Raw genomic sequence first — 19,258 nt, 5'->3', positions numbered from 1 at the left:
GACAAGACCCTATTCACTGCCAACATTGCATGACTGTAGTGGCATAGAACACTAGATGGCACTTAAGTAACAGTTAGGATTGCTGGCGTGCACTGTAAAACTGAGGAATCCGAGCCACAATAAGGGAAGCAGGAACATCCCACTTTAAACTAGGCAGCTATGCTTAGCCTGTCAGCAGAGGAGAGGTTTCAAACCTAGGAATCCAGCCATCTAACTCTGTGCTTCGGCAGCAAGATCTCTCTTGAAAGTTGTCCTACTTGTGCTTACTGCAACCGGGTAATGCCGATGGAAAAGGGCCAACGAACAAGAGCGGAAAACAAATAGAACCTTCGTGTCTCTGCACCATTATTTGTCAGGGGCAATATTTTGTGAAACTCAAATCATAATCCAGATGACAGCTTTGACTACAAATTAAAATCAGCTTCATTCCACTGCTGTAAGATTCTGTTCTGAGATCAAAGACTTCCAAGTACAATTTGTCTGGTTATTAATCATGCAGGGAAATAAATGCGCCTTGTCATTAACACTTGGATCTGCTACTACTGCAGAAGACTATCAAAGGGAAAAAAAAAAGAGAGAAGAAAAGGAAACCTAACATGCCAGGCAACTGCAATCCAGTCCTGTTAAAAGTATCTTTTCAAGGGACATGGTTAGTAAATCAACCATGTTTATTTCTTTTAAACACCTGACTTCCATTATTTATCACATCCACAGCACATGCACAGGAACATGCCAGAATCCTGCAACTCAGTGAGTACTAATCAAAAACAGACACTGCAGATCCACAAACTTCATAAACCGTTCCACACTCACTACAACAACAAAAATAATTCTTGACATCGGAAAATTCAGTTTATGTTATGACAAATGTCTGGCATTCAACCTTGTACTAGAGGCAGCAAGGTATGGTCAATATATTATTAAACAATAAAACCTAGGGATGATTTCATTGGAGGCTTGTTTTAAGAAGACAGTATAAAAAATATAATATAACATTATACCTGTCTTCAATGTTAATCTACAAGAATTTTCAATTTGTGCAGAGTGTTTTTTTTAGTTCATGTATTTATCATGCAAATGAGACAACAGGCGTTGCTTATGTAACAGAGCACAATAATGCAGTGTTTCCGGAGAACTCAACCATAAAAAGGCACATTATACCACAGCAATCCCTCAGAATTCATCAGTCAGGGGTAGGATCTACACAGTATACTCACCTTCACAGAATGGGGGCTTGATCTACCCTGAAAACAACAAAATGCACAGACACCAGCACTGAGAAAATGTTCCCAACTGCTATGATGTTTATTAAAGCCAAAATGTGGCTGTGAGTGAAAAAAAAAATCTACCATTTCAGCTACAATTACCTACGCTGGGAATATCACAAGCTGAAAAAAAACAAAACCTCAGGGGTCATAAATTTAATGGAAAGTAGTTAATTTATAAATATTTGATATTCCTCCTCCTTTACCAAGCTGTTCTCAAGGGGGATTGCAATCTAATTTATAGTTAAATTCCTGCTATATTTGCATCTCAGTTTACAATAAGCATGCATTCTGGGTGACTACACAAGCAGGCTCTTCCGGTTTTTCCATTTGTGTAAAGCTCATCTAAACAACTGTAGTTGCTTTACATATTCTAGATTTAGAAATTCTAAATGGTGCAAGTTTATAAAATCTACAAATATGCTTTCATGAAAGCATGTGAGGTACTGTAGTAGTGAAGAGTTAAAATTATCTAAGCATGATGCAATGCAAGGGCTGATTTAGCAGCAAATTCAACTCCGCTGATCTTATTCAACTCCATGCTTAAGAAGGGGGGAATGAAGAACCTGGGTGCTGCAGATCAATTTTAAAGATTAAAAACTGAGGATTCAGCAGGCGAGGAACTCAGCAGAGGCAAAAGGTTCTGAGCTCTACCAAAATCTTTTATGCTAACATAAAAGATTTGATCATGTTGGATCAAATATCTGACAAAGCGAGGAAGTTTTCTTGGGGCCAATCAGCTGGTTCTGATGGGTCGTCAGAATTAAAAGGCCATGCAAAGGATATTCACAGCTGCAAACAGTGGGAAGGAGGGATTACTATACTAACTGTGAAATGGTAAAAGGAGGTTAGGCCTTATAGCAAGAGAAAAAGGATGTGCAGCAACCTATGTTTTCAATAGCATTTTCATAATAAAAATATTGTCAATTATTGCAGATTATTCTCTTGATCCTATATTTGCATTTGAATATTTCCTTACCTTCGAGTTCTCTGGTCAGTCTTTATGAGACTATTTAAGATGTACATGAATATCTGTTGTGGTTTTAGCCTGGAAGTCATTTCTAGGTCAGTTTATTAATGCAGCTTTGGTCAGGTAATCTCATTTTATAGGGCTTGCACCAGATAGTGAATTTTTCACCAGGCAGTGTCGTCCACCACGTTAAAGCAGGTCTTGTGTATTTAAATAGTGAAAACCATTACCCTAGTGTCTTCTAATTCCCTCTGGAGCTTGTCAGCTTTGGTCTTTTCAAAGAGCAGGCTGTGTTCAAGCTCCTTAATGCGGGCATGTTCCAGTCTGGTCTGCGTCTGTTAGTAAAAAGGGAAAGGAAGAGAACACAACAGTGCCACCATCACATGCCAGCACAAGAGGAGGGAGCCATGCAGGCAGTGCCGCCAGTACCTTCCACCACTCATGAGCAGAGAGAATGCAGTGGGTAACGAGAAACAAGGAAATGCTTGCGTGAGAAAGACAGAATGGAAGAGAGTGAAGTGAAGAAAAGAGAAGGAAAAAACCCAAAAAGGAAACAGAGAAAGAGGGAGAGTCATGCAGCCAGTATAAGTTATATTGATAAGTAAGGAAAGTTTATCAGCATAAATTAGACAGTTAATATTTTAATAAGCTATAAACCCCTTTTCCCTCACTGCTACCTAATACATTTTTTTTTCTTTTTTAGAAAGTATTCTCATACGAAGTTATTATAAAGCTGTAATTTTTATGCTTTCCACTGGGAGATTTATTTACAAAAAAAAACTTTTTAATAAAGCTTCAGATCTCAAGAATAAGTAAAGACATTTCATTTGTATGAGCATACACAGATCAAAACTGGATACTCAACGTTACTTGACATCTTTTTCTCTTTCCTGACAGTAATTAATATCACATTGTTCCAGAGTGTTCCACTGTTAAATAAGCTTCTGTCTACACATCACATGTAGTGAAAGCAGCTGCTCGAGTTTCTCGGCACAATCAGGCTGAGCACGTGCCACAAAACAAGGTGGCCCATTGTGTACCAGGGCAATTCTTCTCAGGAGGAGAGAAATGAATGATAAAAACAAGTACCCCCCCCCCCAATTCCTCCTATTGGTCACCACTCCTTCATTCACACAGCACGGGGGGGGGGGGGGGGTTATCCAACACTGAGAAACAATGTCCCAGTCACAAGATAGCCAATGTACTGCTTTGCATTACAGTAAAGAAGCTTTCTGATTTTCTACACTCATTTTTAATTTAAACATTTTTATTTTGATGGAACAAAGTCATAATTCTTTAGTTGGAAATGTGTTCACCTGATGGAACTGCTGAAGAACATTTCTCTTAAAAAAGAAAGCCATTTTTGTAGATATAAATCCTCCTTTACCCATATTAAATGTCACTGATCTAATTCAGGATTATATCTCATATCATGAACTAAAAGCAAAAGAAAATATCTGGAGAAGACCTGTAATTCTGAGAAAGGGTTTACGTCAAATCTTTTCCTCATTTATATATCTTAAAAAGAATGCACCTACTGGACAACCTGGAATGTAAAAAGAGATGGGCTCAGACAGAAATGTTATCAGGAGCGATAAAGAAACAAATAGGTGTGAAACAGCAGCAACCTTCAAAAGCTTAACAAACGTCATCCACTTTATAGGATTTTCTAGGAATCATAAAACTTCAGTAAGCCCACAAGACAAACGCGTTGTGCTAAATAACATCACATGAATATTTCTCTTTCCATGTATCTCATGAATGGGATACAACAATACCAGGCTACAACTTGTTAAGGAAGGACAGAGAGGATAGAAAAGGGGGAGGTGTGGCTCTTTATGTCAGAAACAACATCCAAGCATCTGAGCTACAAGGAAGTTGGGGTAAAGAAGAAGCTCTATGGGTCGACCTAAAAAAAGATGACGGAGTGTCCATTTATATTGGAGTGGTTTACAGGCCTCCAAACCAAAAGGAAGAGCTGGACAGAGATCTGATTGAAGACATCCATAAGATAGGTAAGAAGGGAGAAGTGGTGATCGTGGGTGACTTTAATATGCCAGATGTAGACTGGAAAATCCCCTCTGCAGAAACTAAAAATAGTAGAGCAATAATGGATGCCATGCAAGTATCTTTGTTCAAACAAATGGTGTTGGAACCCACGAGAGAAGGTGCTATACTCGACTTATTGCTCAATAATGCAGATAATGTCTCAGATGTCCAGGTGGGCGCCCACCTCAGCAGCAGTGATCATCGAACGGTATGGTTTAATATCACTAATAGAATAGGGAAAAGAACCACAAAGACCCGAGTTTTACAGTTCAAAAACACAGACTTTGAGGAAATGGGAAAGTACCTGGAGGAAGAACTTAAAGGATGGGAGAATGAGAGAGATGTGGATCAGCAGTGGACCAATCTAAAAGGAGCAATCACCAAGGCAACTGCTCTATATGTTAGAAACAAAGAAAAGCAAAAGAAAATTGAAACCTATCTGGTTCTCAAAGGAGGTGGCTGACAAAATTAAAGCTAAAAGAACAGCATTCAAGAAATATAAAGGATCCCAAAGGGAGGAGCACAAAGAAGAATATTTGTATCAACTGAGGGAGACGAAGAAAACAATCAAGTTGGCAAAAAATCAAGCAGAAGAGAGGATTGCCAAGGAGATAAAAAATGGTGACAAAACATTTTTCAGATACATCAGCGAAAAGAGAAAGGTCCAAAGTGGTATAGTAAAATTGAAAGGTGGTAATGATCAATGTGTGGAGACAGACGAAGAAATGGCAGAAATATTAAACGAATACTTCAGCTCTGTGTTCACTAAAGAAGACCCTGGAGAAGGACCATCTCTACACAACAAGAAACTGGAGGGAAGTGGAATAGATGAAAATCCTTTTACAGTAGAAAATGTGTGGGAAGAGCTAAAGAACCTGAAAGTGGACAAAGCCATGGGGCCTGATGGGATTCATCCAAGGATATTGAGGGAGCTCAGAGATGTTCTGGCGGGTCCGCTGTGTGACCTGTTCAATAGATCCCTAGAAACGGGAGTGGTGCCGAGAGACTGGAGAAGAGCGGTGGTGGTCCCGCTTCACAAGAGTGGGAACAGGGAGGAGGCTGGCAACTACAGGCCGGTTAGCCTCACTTCGGTGGTGGGAAAAGTAATGGAGTCTCTGCTGAAAGAGAGAATAGTGAACTATCTACAGTCCGGAGAATTGATGGACCAGAGGCAACATGGATTCACCAGGGGAAGATCCTGTCAGACAAATCTGATTGACTTTTTTGACTGGGTAACCAAGGAATTGGACCAAGGAAGAGCGCTCGATGTCATATACTTGGATTTCAGCAAAGCTTTTGATACGGTTCCGCACAGGAGACTGGTGAATAAAATGAGAAGCTTGGGAGTGAGTGACAAGGTGGTGACCTGGATTGCAAATTGGTTGACGGACAGAAGACAATGTGTGATGGTAAACGGAACCTTCTCTGAAGAGAGAGCGGTTTTAAGTGGTTGTACCGCAAGGATCGGTGTTGGGACCGGTCCTGTTCAATATCTTTGTGAGCGACATTGCGGACGGGATAGAAGGTAAGGTTTGTCTTTTTGCGGATGACACTAAGATCTGCAACAGAGTGGACACGCCGGAAGGAGTGGAGAGAATGAGACGGGATCTAAGGAAACTGGAAGAGTGGTCGAAGATATGGCAGCTGAGATTCAATGCCAAGAAGTGCAAAGTCATGCATATGGGGAGCGGAAATCCGAATGAACTGTATTCGATGGGGGGGGAAAGGCTGACGTGCACGGAGCAGGAGAGGGACCTTGGGGTGATAGTGTCTAATGATATGAAGTCTGCGAAACAATGCGACAAGGCGATAGCAAAAGCCAGAAGAATGCTGGGCTGCATAGAGAGAGGAATATCGAGTAAGAAAAGGGAAGTGATTATTCCCTTGTACAGGTCCTTGGTGAGGCCTCACCTGGAGTACTGTGTTCAGTTCTGGAGACCGTATCTACAAAAAGACAAAGACAAGATGGAAGCGGTACAGAGAAGGGCGACCAGGAAGGTGGAGGATCTTCATCGCATGACGTACGAGGAGAGATTGAAGAATCTAAATATGTACACCCTGGAGGAAAGGAGGAGCAGAGGTGATATGATACAGACTTTCAGATACTTGAAAGGTTTTAATGATCCAAAGGCAACGACAAACCTTTACCATAAGAAAAAAATCAGCAGAACCAGGGGTCACGATTTGAAGCTCCAGGGAGGAAGATTCAGAACCAATGTCAGGAAGTATTTCTTCACGGAGAGGGTGGTGGATGCCTGGAATGCCCTTCCGGAGGAAGTGGTGAAGACCAGAACTGTGAAGGACTTCAAAGGGGCGTGGGATAAACACTGTGGATCCATAAAGTCAAGAGGCCGCCAATGAAGAGTGGGTGACTCGCCAGAATGATGGCTACTGCCTGGAGACAATACCCTTAGTCAATAAACATACACATGGTTACTGTGACTCCAACATCACTCTAAGATTCAACAGCAAGAGGAAATGTGGAAAAAAGGATTTGCACTCACAAAGACGGGAGAGTAGCTGGCTTGTTACGGCGGTTACTACCCCAAACCAAATATCCAAATTACTACCTCCACCTTCCTCTATTCCTGATGCCTTTCAACTAGCTTGATCACTCCATTCTTATACTTCACTTTCAATGCATATCCAGCATAGTTCTCTGCTTCAACAGCAGGGGAAAAGAAAAACTGTTACTTCGCACATCCAGCAGAGCTCTCTGCTTAAACGGCAGGGGAGAAGAAAAAAGGGTTCGCACTCACAAAGCGGGGAGTAGCTGGCTTGTTACGGCGGTTACTACCCCAAACCTAATGTACCTGATACTTCACTCTCGACGCATATCCAGCATGGCTCTCTACTTCAACGGCATGGGAGAAAGACTGATACATCACGAATTTCCAGCATAGCTCTCTGCTTCAACGGCAGGGGAAAAGAAAAACTGATACTTCACGCATATCCAGCATAACTTCAACGGCAGGGGAGAAGAAAAAAGGATTCACACTCACAAAGCGGGGAGTAGCTGGCTTGTCACGGCGGTTACTACCCCAAACCAAATGTGCCTGATACTTCACTTTCGATGCATATCCAGCATAGCTCTCTGCTTCAACGGCAGGGGAGAAGAAAAAAACTGATACCTCACGCATATCCAGCATAGCTCCCTGCTTCAACGGCAGGGGAGAAGAAAAACAACCAATAAGGGCTGTATAACATAATCTGGGTAAAAACAAATAAGCATGGGTGTAGCTTGCTTATTGCGGCGGTTACTACTCCTACTACCTCTAACTAATCAAGCTAGATATTTCACTTGGATGCAGCTCCTCCACCGCTCTCTACATTAATGGCGGGGGTGGAAGGGAATTAGAACCAAGAGCTAAGAGAAACAGGTAAGTATGGGAGAAGAAATGAGGGAAGCTTGCTGGGCAGACTGGATGGGCCATTTGGTCTTCTTCTGCCGTCATTTCTATGTTTCTATGTTTCATTTCTATGTAAGTGTTGAATGGTTAACAGCTCTCCTGTTCTTGAGTCTGCATTCAGTGTCCAAGTACTGAATTAAAACCTGCCCTGCAAAATGAAGGTGCTTTTTTTCTTGGACAGATTTAATGAAAATAAATGCATTAGGGGAAGGTCTCTTATTTAGAGAGACTCTAATATATCAAGGTGGGATTTGCTGAATTACACAGCGTGCTTGTTGGTCTTCAGAGTTAAGCATGGAACCCAAGGGTTTAGTTCAGGGCCCTCATTTCAAACCCTGTGTATGTCATGTCCCAGACATGATTGCGCCATGAAAATTTCTTTTATCTTTTTGTTTAGGATGGACTTAAATTACAATATAAATAAAAGCTCTAGTTGTATCATTTATTAATAATATATATAGACCTGTATTGAAGTTTTGCTTTTTCCAAGCTGATTATTTAAAAAAAAAAAAAAAAAAAAAAAAAAGTGTCTGCTTGGAATGCAGAATTTGATTCTGTATTTGATACTAAAACTCCTGAAGCAGCAGTTCCAGGCCAAGCTTCTTTGTTTCATGAAGGCTCCTTTTCAATGTTATGTCTTCATAAATAGGTTGCATAGGCTCACCTGAATAACTGTTTAGTACACCACCAAAAACATGGATTTTCTTCCATTGTTTGGTGTTTTTTCTTTATTTAAGGTAAAAAGTTACTTTTCAGATCACATGGCTCAAGAAATATCACTGCTGGGCTGGCTGAGTGGTAGTGCTCTGTGCTGCCCATGTAGAAGACTTGAGTTTTGTTTCCTGGACCATGACTTTGCTTCTGGGGCTGACTGAGGATACCTCAGAGACTGCGTTCACAGCCCCTGGCAGGAAGGAAATCTCAGTCATTGCTTAATGACTGAGATTTCGGGAACCTCGTTTTATGGCCCCTGGCCAAGGATTGTTGCTGCGATGGATGGGCCGAGTCGGTGGGGGGAGATCTCTGGGTAATTGCAAATTAAGGCTGTTGGCACTGCAACCCAGCAGAGGCTGGTTCTGATTTGAGCTGCAAACCGAGCCAAAAAAAATGCCCCTGGAACATGATGTGAAAACAGAAGCTTTTTGTGACATAGGAACATCAGCCAAAGTGCAGAGCTTATTTTGTAAAACTAGCCCAATGTATATTCTGCACCTTATTCTGGACACACACTGCTGATTTAAGGCAGATTCTGTGTTGCTGAATACTGAGTATCCAATACTAAGGATGATGTTTCTCTAGTCACTCTGTCATAAGGGAAATCTGTGCTGAAGCACACGGTAGCACACAACCTGCTGGTTCGTAGGCGCAGATTTTGGATGGTCATGTTCTGTGAGCTCTGTGCTGCAGTGATACCCAGTTTCTGGTATAAGAACCCTGGAAAAACATGTTCTTGTATCTTCAGCCAGGAATTGCTACTGGACATCATGTCTATTCTGTCATGGTCTGCCTACAGCTACTGGACATCATGTCTATTCTCCACCATTGCTGACTAATTTCTCAATTGTGGGCTTGAGGCATTCTGTTTAATAAATTAATACTATCAAGCTCTTCCACCTTTTTGAAATGTCCGCATTCATTTGCCATCAAGTTGATATCCTGCTTCTATATCCTCCTGCCATGACAAGATTTTCACAATAGTAATCTTCTCTTCTAAATAATACGGTGACAAATTCCCCATTTCTCTTAAGAGATATTTAGTTATGTACTAAAAGAAAAGCAGATACTGGGTAGAGCGGGCAGAGAGAAGGAGCTGGGTTTGAACATACTTGAAGGATACTTTATGCAGATACACTGCTAAGTCACTGCAAGAACGGGAAAACCCAAGTCGTCAAAGTGGCTTCATTCGAAACCGTTTGAAAAGTTGAAGAAAAGAGATGCATAATCTTGCTTTGTTGCCTTCCTTGTTGAAAGCGATTTACTTCAATAAACAGTTTGGATGGAACAGTGCAAAGTAATTAGCTTTTACGTTCTGTCACACTTTAACCTTTCTGGTGAGATTTCTGGTGTGAATGAAGGAGTTAATGAAGGACAGGAGGGATATCCTTTTCATTACCATGGAACTGGTTTTTGTGCGATATCACATAAGAAATACAAGTATTTACACTGATATCAATTTGGATTTCTCTTCCTTTTAAAAAGCTTCCTGCTAAAGCAGCAGCATCATACTGACTAGGATTTACCTATGTACAAATAAGCAGTAGCAAATTTTAAATTGTACCTAATTCATCAGCTAGCTATTTACAGATTTAAAAAATAAGTTGCTATTTTAAACAAAAAGCACCACCTTACTAAAATGTAAAGGGGTTTACAGAGTTATTTAGTTCATTATGCACACTTATTGTTATACGCTTGTGTCACAGCTTTGAAAGCAACATGCATATAAATATTGAATGAATGTTTTAAGAACCGATTATTCAATTAGTGTTTAAGTATAATTAAGCATTTTATTGGCATAGATTCTGAGGCAACGTGGGATGTTCTCCACACTGAGAAACTTTAGCAACTATCTCTATTAGCAAAAGTAGGAAAAATCTTCATCTGACTTACTCAGCACTTGTGTGTGGTTTCCGTACAACGTTTGGGAGAAGCCAATGCATTAACGTAAATGAGTCCAGCTTAAAGACATTTGCAATTTAGCCTTTCAGGAATACTTCAAACCTGACTATCCAAAATGGTTTGCTATTCTTTAAAACAAGGAACGAGTTTTGTTCTCTCATGGACCAGACTGCAAGATGATTTTAAAGGGGCTTTCAAGTAAGTAATTTAAAAAGAAGGATGATAGACAAAACCTAAAAGTGGAACTAAAAGCAAAAAAAAACAAACCAAAAACCAGTTATGTAAATGGAAGGCTTATCAAAAAGGCCATGAGCTTTTGCAATGGCTTGCATAGCTCACCTAGGTTTATATACAGAGGGAATTAAACTATATTTTAATATATTATCATTCTTCAAATAAAAGAAACATTTGTTTAAATACTGGAAGACATCCAACATTTTCATTTTAATTAGCCCATTTTATAAAACTGGCAGTGCTGGGCTCATGCTAAATCACTGTTTTGGTTAGGTACATCTAAGGCCTCCCTTGTAGGCCATTTCTATATACTGTATGATATTTTAGCCAAACTGAAAAGATATTCAGGAGGTGTAACTTGATTTGCATCATAAGAACATAAGAAATTGCCATGCTGGGTCAGACCAAGCGTCCATCAAGCCCAGCAGCCTGTTTCCAACAGAGGCCAAAACCAGGCCACAAGAACCTGGCAAGTACCCAAACACCATCTCTTTTATATACTTAATTTGTGTACCATAAATAAATCAATATCTTTAGGGTTCCTTCAATATTTACTAACCACCACTCTTATTCTCACTTCTTATATTTGACATAATTCTGTAGCTTTCTACAATACTATTTTTCAGCACAAAATATATTTTTTGCCTTTGCTCACAATAAACCGCCAGTTTTATAACATGTTCAATTAAGCTTTTATTCCAATACCAATCTTTGAAAAAAAATTAAAAAAAGCAATAGAGAGGCACACTGTAAGACAGTGAAAGACTTTGCCAGTGAAGTGATTAATCTGCAGCACTGCAGCCACCCAGCTATAGCAGCCATGCTGAAAAAACCCAGGCACTGTAAGGCTCTGTGCACTGATGATCTTCTTCCATTGTCTGCCTACAGCAAAATAAAATTCTTCATGAAGCTGATCCTAACTGATTGAGGACTACCTTTTCATTGCAAGATGAACATACAAAATATTAGCACATCTTTTCCAACCCTTTCTATCGGAAGCTAGTTACCCTGTGTACTTCAGGTTGTGGTTTATAACGCTGGGTGTGTTTTACCTCTAGGTCTCCTTTGGTAATGGATTCTTCTTCCACACGAAACTGTAGGTCCTCAACCTTCCTGTTAGGCAGAAATTAAAATTTCTGAAAAAGGCTAAAATGTTGCTAAGCAGGTTTTTATTGACAAGTTTATTTAAGAAACAAGAACTTAAGAAAATGCAAGTAAATTAAATTCTGTTGCTGCTGTGTGCTATCTGAACTTGTATAGGTGATAATTTTTTCTTAAAACTGTTTTTAATTCTCTTCACTACTCAGAAAATGTAACCACCGCTGGTAAGCATATGAACAGCGACAACTGTTTAGATGGCTAAAAAAACCCACACACATTCAGTGAGCAAAGGTTTTGACATTACTCACCTTTTCTCCTCCTCAAGCTGGTTGAGAAGCTCCACCTTCTCCCGGTCAGCAGCTTCCACCATGGTCCGCAACTGATCCATCTTTGCTTCCATGTCCATTACATACTATGGAACACAGCAACATTAATAAGGCTAGGAGTGAACAGAGGTAAAGTGATAAACAAAAGTGCAAAGCTTACTGGGCAGACTGGATGGGCCGTTTGGTCTTCTTCTGCCGTCATTTCTATGTTTCTATGTAAACCAGCTACACACTGGGAGCTCACAGAAGCAGAGAACAGCACAAAGATAAAGGAGATTTAGGTAGGCAGGGGCACTGATCTAGCCCTTTCAGTTGGGTTCCATTTTTGCAGGAAAAGCTGACCCATTAGGAAAGCAGAACCTCATGTGTGCAAATGGCTAAAGCAACTGGATCACCCAGATCTTACGATTACCGTATTTCCACGACAATAACCCGCCCACGTATATAACCCGCCCACACACATAACCCGCAGGTTTTCAAGATTTATGAAAAAAAGTTTTAATATACCCCGCCTCCTCATATAACCCGCAATTCAAAAAAAAAATAAATTTTTAAATACCTGTCGGAGGGCCGCGTGGGTCCAGGCGGGCGGCGGGAGCCGGGTGGTCGCGTGTTAAATCTAGGCCGCGGGCGGGTGGGCGCTTGTTCCAGGCGGGGGCGGGTGGACGCGCGTTAGTTCGAGACGGCCGGCGGGTGGTCGCGTGTTAAATCTAGGCCGGGTCGCACAGGCGCGCATTCATTCACTGCCGGTGGGGGCAGCCCCCACCGGCAGTGAATGAATGCGCGCCGAAAGCAGCTTGTTCCAGGCGGCGGTGGCGGGTGGACGCGCGTTAGTTCGAGGCGGGTGGTCGCGTGTTAAATCTAGGCCGGGTCGCTCAAGGCAATCTAGGCCGGGTCGCTCAAGGCAGTCACATGCCGTGACGTCACGGCATGTGACTGCCTTGAGCATCGAATCGCAGGGGTCGCATTCATTCATCCAGGCGGAGGAGCCGGCTGCTTTCGCCGCTACTGCCTTGAGCGCCGAAAGCAGCCGGCAGCGGCAGCTGAAAGCAGCCGGCTCCTCCGCCTGGATGAATGAATTCATTCACTGCCGGTGGGGGCTGCCCCAGCCCCCACCGGCAGTGAATGAATGCGACCCCTGCGATTCGATGCTCAAGGCAGTCACATGCCGTGACGTCACGGCATGTGACTGCCTTGAGCGACCCGGCCTAGATTGCCTTGAGCGACCCGGCCTAGATTTAACACGCGACCACCCGCCTCGAACTAACGCGCGTCCACCCGCCACCGCCGCCTGGAACAAGCTGCTTTCGGCGCGCATTCATTCACTGCCGGTGGGGGCTGCCCCCACCGGCAGTGAATGAATGCGCGCCTGTGCGACCCGGCCTAGATTTAACACGCGACCACCCGCCGGCCGTCTCGAACTAACGCGCGTCCACCCGCCCCCGCCGCCGCCTGGAACAAGCGCCCACCCGCCTGCGGCCTAGATTTAACACGCGACCAATCAGGAAGCGGCCGGGCGCAGGGATAGGACGGACTCCTCTCAGCTGCAGCCTATTCAGAGTCGGGAAACTTTATTGGTTGTAAAATTTTTTCTGGATAACCCGCCCACGTTTATACCCCGCGGGGGGCATGCGGGGTAGGTAAAAACGCACATTACCCGCGGGTTATATGCGTGGAAATACGGTAATTGGTTCTATTTTTTCAAGACAGGATAAAGTCAGTCCTGATTTCAGTATTAGACTGCCCTCTATTTTTTATTTAAATAAACACATTGTTTTTACTTGGAGTATAATGCATTGGAAACACAAGCCTGTACCTGATCATGGCCATCTCTGATTACTGCCAGCTCCTGCTCTACTTCTCCTACATGACTGGTGGCTTTAGCAACTTCAGCTCGCTCCAGGTCCCTTTCAGCCAGGAGCTGCTCGATGTGCTGCTGTTTCTCTTTCAGGGCCTCCTGCAAAGCTGTGGTACCAGAAATTTTTCTTGTATATCGAGAGGAAGTTTCTGTCAACTTCAAAACAAATTGAATAAAAGCACAGTCGATATTGGCACTAGTAGCTAACCTTGCAAATCAACTAACCACAGACAGATGCACAGGCAGAGCCAAGAGAACATTATGGAATTTTCTCTGACACTCATGGCAATGACAACTACTTTTTAATTTCTCTTTAATAAAAATATACTATTACAATACCTGAGGAGTTAATACAGATTTCTGGTAAACCTGTTACAACCCAAAACAGCAGCTTGCATTAGGATTCAAGAACGGATTGGGGTAAGCTGCACAAAGTATTGGTCATGACCCAAACAGCACGGATATGCCTACAGCAGGCTTCCATGGTGGCACTGGGGTAACCTGCACCAAGTGGCAGTTACACATCCTAAACTGCAGTGAAATGACTGCATTGGGCTTCCAAGATGGCTGGGATAACTTGCAAAGAGGAACCATGATTAAAGACCAAACTTCATTGAGCATGGGGAAGCTGGATTTTTTTTTTTGGACATGTCTGGGACACGCAAAGAAGGACAGTGTGTTGATAAGTCAGGAAGAAGACATGATGGGTGGGGGGGAGGAGGGGCAGTTCTGGTGTTGGGATATAATATAGGAATTTATATGCTCAGCTACCCAAAATGGAAGAATCTCAACTGGGCAGATGGAATGGGCCCAATTTGGTCTTTAACGTCACCTACTATGTTACTACCAAAACTACAGAACTGAATTCAGTTCTTATATCTATAGTTAGTGTGAGGACCTCAACAACACACATACATTTAACTTGTGACTATTTTAGATAGCAATCAAGATATTTATCTTGTACAGCACTGCACACATTAGCGCTACATATATTATACATAACACATTATCCTGAATGGCAACCCCTTTTTACTTACTTGAAATTGCATTACCGTTTAATTCTAGAAATTTGTACAGCATACTTTTCTTCAAACCAGGAGTACATGGATATAAATAGTACTAAATTTTGACCCCCAAAAATTAAACTAAATAGGATTAATAAAATTGAGGCCAGCCTTAAGGCTCAAGCCATAGCACTATGCGCTGTAGCACAGAGAGCAGGTTCAGTCAGAACGAAGTTCATGGTAGCCCCCATTTAGTGCCAAAGGTGCACGTCAGGCCAGTGAGGTTCTCCTGAGGCACGTGGGCATGCCCTCTGGGAGACGTGGTGGCAGAGAACACGGAGGGAGAAAGATGGGCGTGGGGGGTTTGGGTGAGCAGGGAATCACCCAATCCAGAACGGCTGGTTATTACAAATAGATGAAAGCTGAAACTCACCAGTCCGGTTCGACTAGGCTTGCTGCTTACTGAGGAGGACACAGAACTCATAGAGCTAATAGAAGAGGCACTTGGACTTCGTTTCAGGGCAGATGGTGTTGAAGGCGTTGCAACCATTTTTCTTATGGTTGTCTTTGCTTTAGCTGGCGTGGTTGATGGGAATCCAATCTTTGTCACTTTATGGACAGGTGCAAACAAACCATATTTTGCTTGGCATTGAAAATACCTTTAGAAAAATATGTAGAATGGATAAGCTCAATGTCAGCTACTACCAAACCAAGAAACATGTTTCAGCTCTGATCGGAACTGGCCTCTCCTGAGATTGCAGTAACACAAATCTTCATTTTACAATTACCTTTCTTTTTACCTTCTTTCCCCCTCCCATCTAACTCAGACACCTTTTCATGCATAGTATATTATTCTAAATCTCTATGAATTTAATCCAAAGATTGAAAATATATTTCTCCACCTTTAATAAATCAGGTATCAGTTGTAAAAATATTACTTTATATCAGCCACCTTCTTTCATTTCTATCACACTATTTGAAAAGCTAAGAGGAAAAAAAACCTCCAGTCTAGATTTCTTTTAGTGTTGTGTGGTGAAATATTCGCTCCTACTTTGGCAGTGCTGCTTCCAAGTTATATATTTATTAGAACTATATTTCTTTCCTCAGACACCCACACTAGAGTTTTAAAGAAAAAACTTGCATATGATACTACAAATCACAGCTGGAATTCAGCTACTGTATCCCAAAATTATGGAACAAATTACCGCTATCCCTTTGGCTTGAAGCGAGCTACCTTACCTTCAGGCAGCAAATCAAGGCTTGGCTATTCACTCAGGCCTTCTCATAGATCCCATGCAATGGCTACCAGAAATCATGATTATGAGACCCCACATCAACTCACTAAGGCTTTCTTATTCAATGACTCTTTGTAAATGATATATTTATGAAGACAAAAGTATGATCTCAAGGGAGGTTTTATTCCATAGGTTTCATTGTTTATTGTACACTATTTTGTAACATGCCTATTATATTAAAAATAAACTATATTGTCAGAGTGAAATAAGTAGATGAACCAAGTGTGTTTTAGTGTAAATACAGAAAACCAAAACACACTATCCTCAGAATTTGAAAATTTGCTTCTTTTTAAGGGACTGAGTTTGATGATGCAATTGCAATATTTTCAGATTTACTGCTACATAGGGGAGTGAGCAGTAATAATAAAAGGTTAAACAAGAAGCAAGCACAAAAGTTCATCTTTAAAAAAAGAAAAATATTAACCAATTTACCAAATTAAAAAAAAAAAATCAGTTGATTTTTTTTATCCTTGGCATATTGCATAACCCTTTGATATTATAGTGGAGATAAGTTATTATCCTGTCTGTCAGAAGCCACGTGAGTTTTAGCATCCCGTGGCTGAGACACACCACAGATGTCGTTCTAAGGAGACCAGCTGCTAAAAGGAAGTGTCAGTGTCACTTGAATTACTACCAATATATATCTCTAGTGACTTGCTACTGGGATCAGCTCTAAAATCCAAACAACTTGCTGACACAGCAGCACTATTAGCAATAAAAATATATACTCTTCTATGGGACATAGTCAATTGAATTATGAGAGTGTTAGTGAATGCAAAATGTATTTCAGCCTTAAAAACACCACTGGATAATTTTTTTAAAATTAAATCTTTATACTGAATGTAAAATAGAGCCGCAGGAATAGCAAAAGACAAACAGATTTAATTTTTTAAAAAGCTAAACACCAACTCAAGCAATTCCTACCGATTTTTGGGAGTACAAATTCAGACAACTTGCGTGCCTGGTTTGAAATGGATAAGCTAAGCAACTTGGAAAGAAGGTGAGTTTAAAGCAGAAAGTATAATACATTTTACATTATTCTTAAAACCATTTGGAACAAAACTGTACAAGGCTCAAGTTTTTATTTTTTAATCTTGAAAATTCTAACAGCAGTAACATCAGCACTGCTCAAACCTGAACTAGTCCACCACAAGCGATACAAGTTAATGCAGCAGTGCTGAGTTTTCCCCCTCTCACATTAGCATCTCGCCCTATTAACATTTTGCATTCACTTTGCTCGTTGTGTTAAAAATTTGATTTCAAGTTGGAATTAAAAAAAAAAACCTGCAAGCAAAAAAGGCATTCATACACTTAAAAATTAATCTCTGAGCATTGGTGAAGAAACAATCAAAGTATTAACTTTTCTAAATGAAAAGAAACAATGTATATTTTCAAACAAACCTTGTTCCAGCCACAGCACCATCGTTCTTCCCTAGAGGCTCATCAAGTTCCACTCCACACCATTCTCCCTTAGCAAAGTCCGTCTCGCCTAGGAACCGAACCACCCCAGCTTTTGTTCCTCCCACCTAAGTAAAGGAAGAGTTTTATCAGGAAACCACAAATTAAGCTAAGCCACAGATGTTAACTATTTCCCACCAAGAGATACTGCAGAAAAACAATAGCAAGGGTATAAAAATCAACCATAGTCAAGCCTTAGTAGAGCAATTTAATGGCTATTAATTTAGCTCATGCCTTTTCATTAACAGCTCAAGACAAGTTATGCTCAGGACCGGCAGGTATTTCAGCTTGGAGAAGAGATGGCTGAGGTAAGATACAATAGAGCTCTGCAAAATATAAGAGTGGAGTGGAACGGGTAAATGCAAATCAGTTGTTTACTCTCTCAAAGTACAAAAACTAGTGGATATGCAATGAAGTTACTAGATAATACATTTAAGACAAATAGGAGAAAATATATATTTTTTTTTACTCAACGCATAATTAAGCTCTGGAATTCATTGCCAAAGAATGAGGTGAAAACTGTTAGTATAGCTGGATTTAAAAGAGGTGGACTTGGAGAAATTCACTGCTTATGCCTGGGATAAGCAGCTTGGACTCTATCCACCTTTTGGGATCCTGCCAGGCACTTGTGATCTGGCTTGGCCACTGTTGGAAACAGGATCCTGAGCTGACGCAGTATGGCATCTCTCATGTTCTTATGTCCCCTGTCTCCAGGAGGCTTACAATCTAAGGGGCTCTTTACTTAGCTGTATTACATGTTTACCAGGTGGTAAATGACCTAATTCTGTGACAATGCATGGTATTTCAAATACTGCATTGTCTTCCCCTCGATACTGTGAGTATAATGAGCTAATTTACAGACAAATGCATGCAAAGCAGCTCATTATTAGGATAACTCATGGAAATCAAATGATGTGGCTTGCAACCTGCATTATTTGATGTAAAGTTAGTTGCAACTAATAAGTTTTAGCCATTATTCCCTGGGAGCATTGGCCATCCTGTTAAAGGAGATGATTGGCCTTCAGAGAGCCCTCCTCCCCCGAGTGGAGAAAAATCCCTGTATGAGTCCCCTCCCAACCCTCCCTGAGGTGGCTCCGATGGCGGTACAAATAAATCAATAAATATATACACTCTAATGGTACAGACCCTCCCATCCAAACTCTACTCCATTTTGCCAAATACCCCAGAGGACCTTACGTTTGTACCTGAGGCAAAAGAGGGTAAACATAAGAACATGCCATACTGGGTCAGACCAAAGGTCCATCAAGCCCAGCATCCTGTTTCCAACAGTGGCCAATCCAGGCCACAAGAACCTGGCAAGTATCCAAACACTAAGGGGTAGATTTTTAATTTTGCGCGAGCGCGAACAAAAGTACGCTGGATTTTATAAGATACGCTCGTAGCCGTGCGTATCTTATAAAATCCGGGGTCGGCGCGCGCAAGGGGGTGCACATTTGTGCAACCTGCGTGTGCCGAGCCCGGCGCACGCTGCCTGTTCCCTCCGAGGCCGCTCCAAAATCGGAGCGGCCTCGGAGGGAACTTTCTTTCCACCCCCCCGCACCTTTCCCTCCCTAACCCACCCCCCTGGCCCTATCTAAACCCCCCTACCTTTTGTTGGCAGATTTATGCCTGCTGAAAGCAGATGTAAATCTGTGCGCGCCATCACCCGACC

At 41.7% G+C, this 19,258-nt stretch overlaps 1 protein-coding gene across 1 annotated transcript in view; it reads right to left on the bottom strand.

Annotated features, from left to right (window-relative positions):
• CLIP1 (CAP-Gly domain containing linker protein 1) overlaps positions 1–19,258 on the bottom strand; it is a 162,090-nt gene that overhangs the window by 93,768 nt on the left and 49,064 nt on the right. The window contains 6 exon segments of the mRNA XM_029571802.1: positions 2,466–2,570; positions 11,597–11,657; positions 11,954–12,057; positions 13,788–13,985; positions 15,267–15,492; positions 17,530–17,654. Coding sequence (XP_029427662.1) covers positions 2,466–2,570; positions 11,597–11,657; positions 11,954–12,057; positions 13,788–13,985; positions 15,267–15,492; positions 17,530–17,654 — 819 coding nt within the window.

This window comes from Rhinatrema bivittatum, chromosome 11 (genome assembly GCF_901001135.1).
Source record: "Rhinatrema bivittatum chromosome 11, aRhiBiv1.1, whole genome shotgun sequence".
NCBI lineage: Eukaryota > Metazoa > Chordata > Amphibia > Gymnophiona > Rhinatrematidae > Rhinatrema > Rhinatrema bivittatum.
This window is presented reverse-complemented; position numbering and strand designations above follow the sequence as displayed.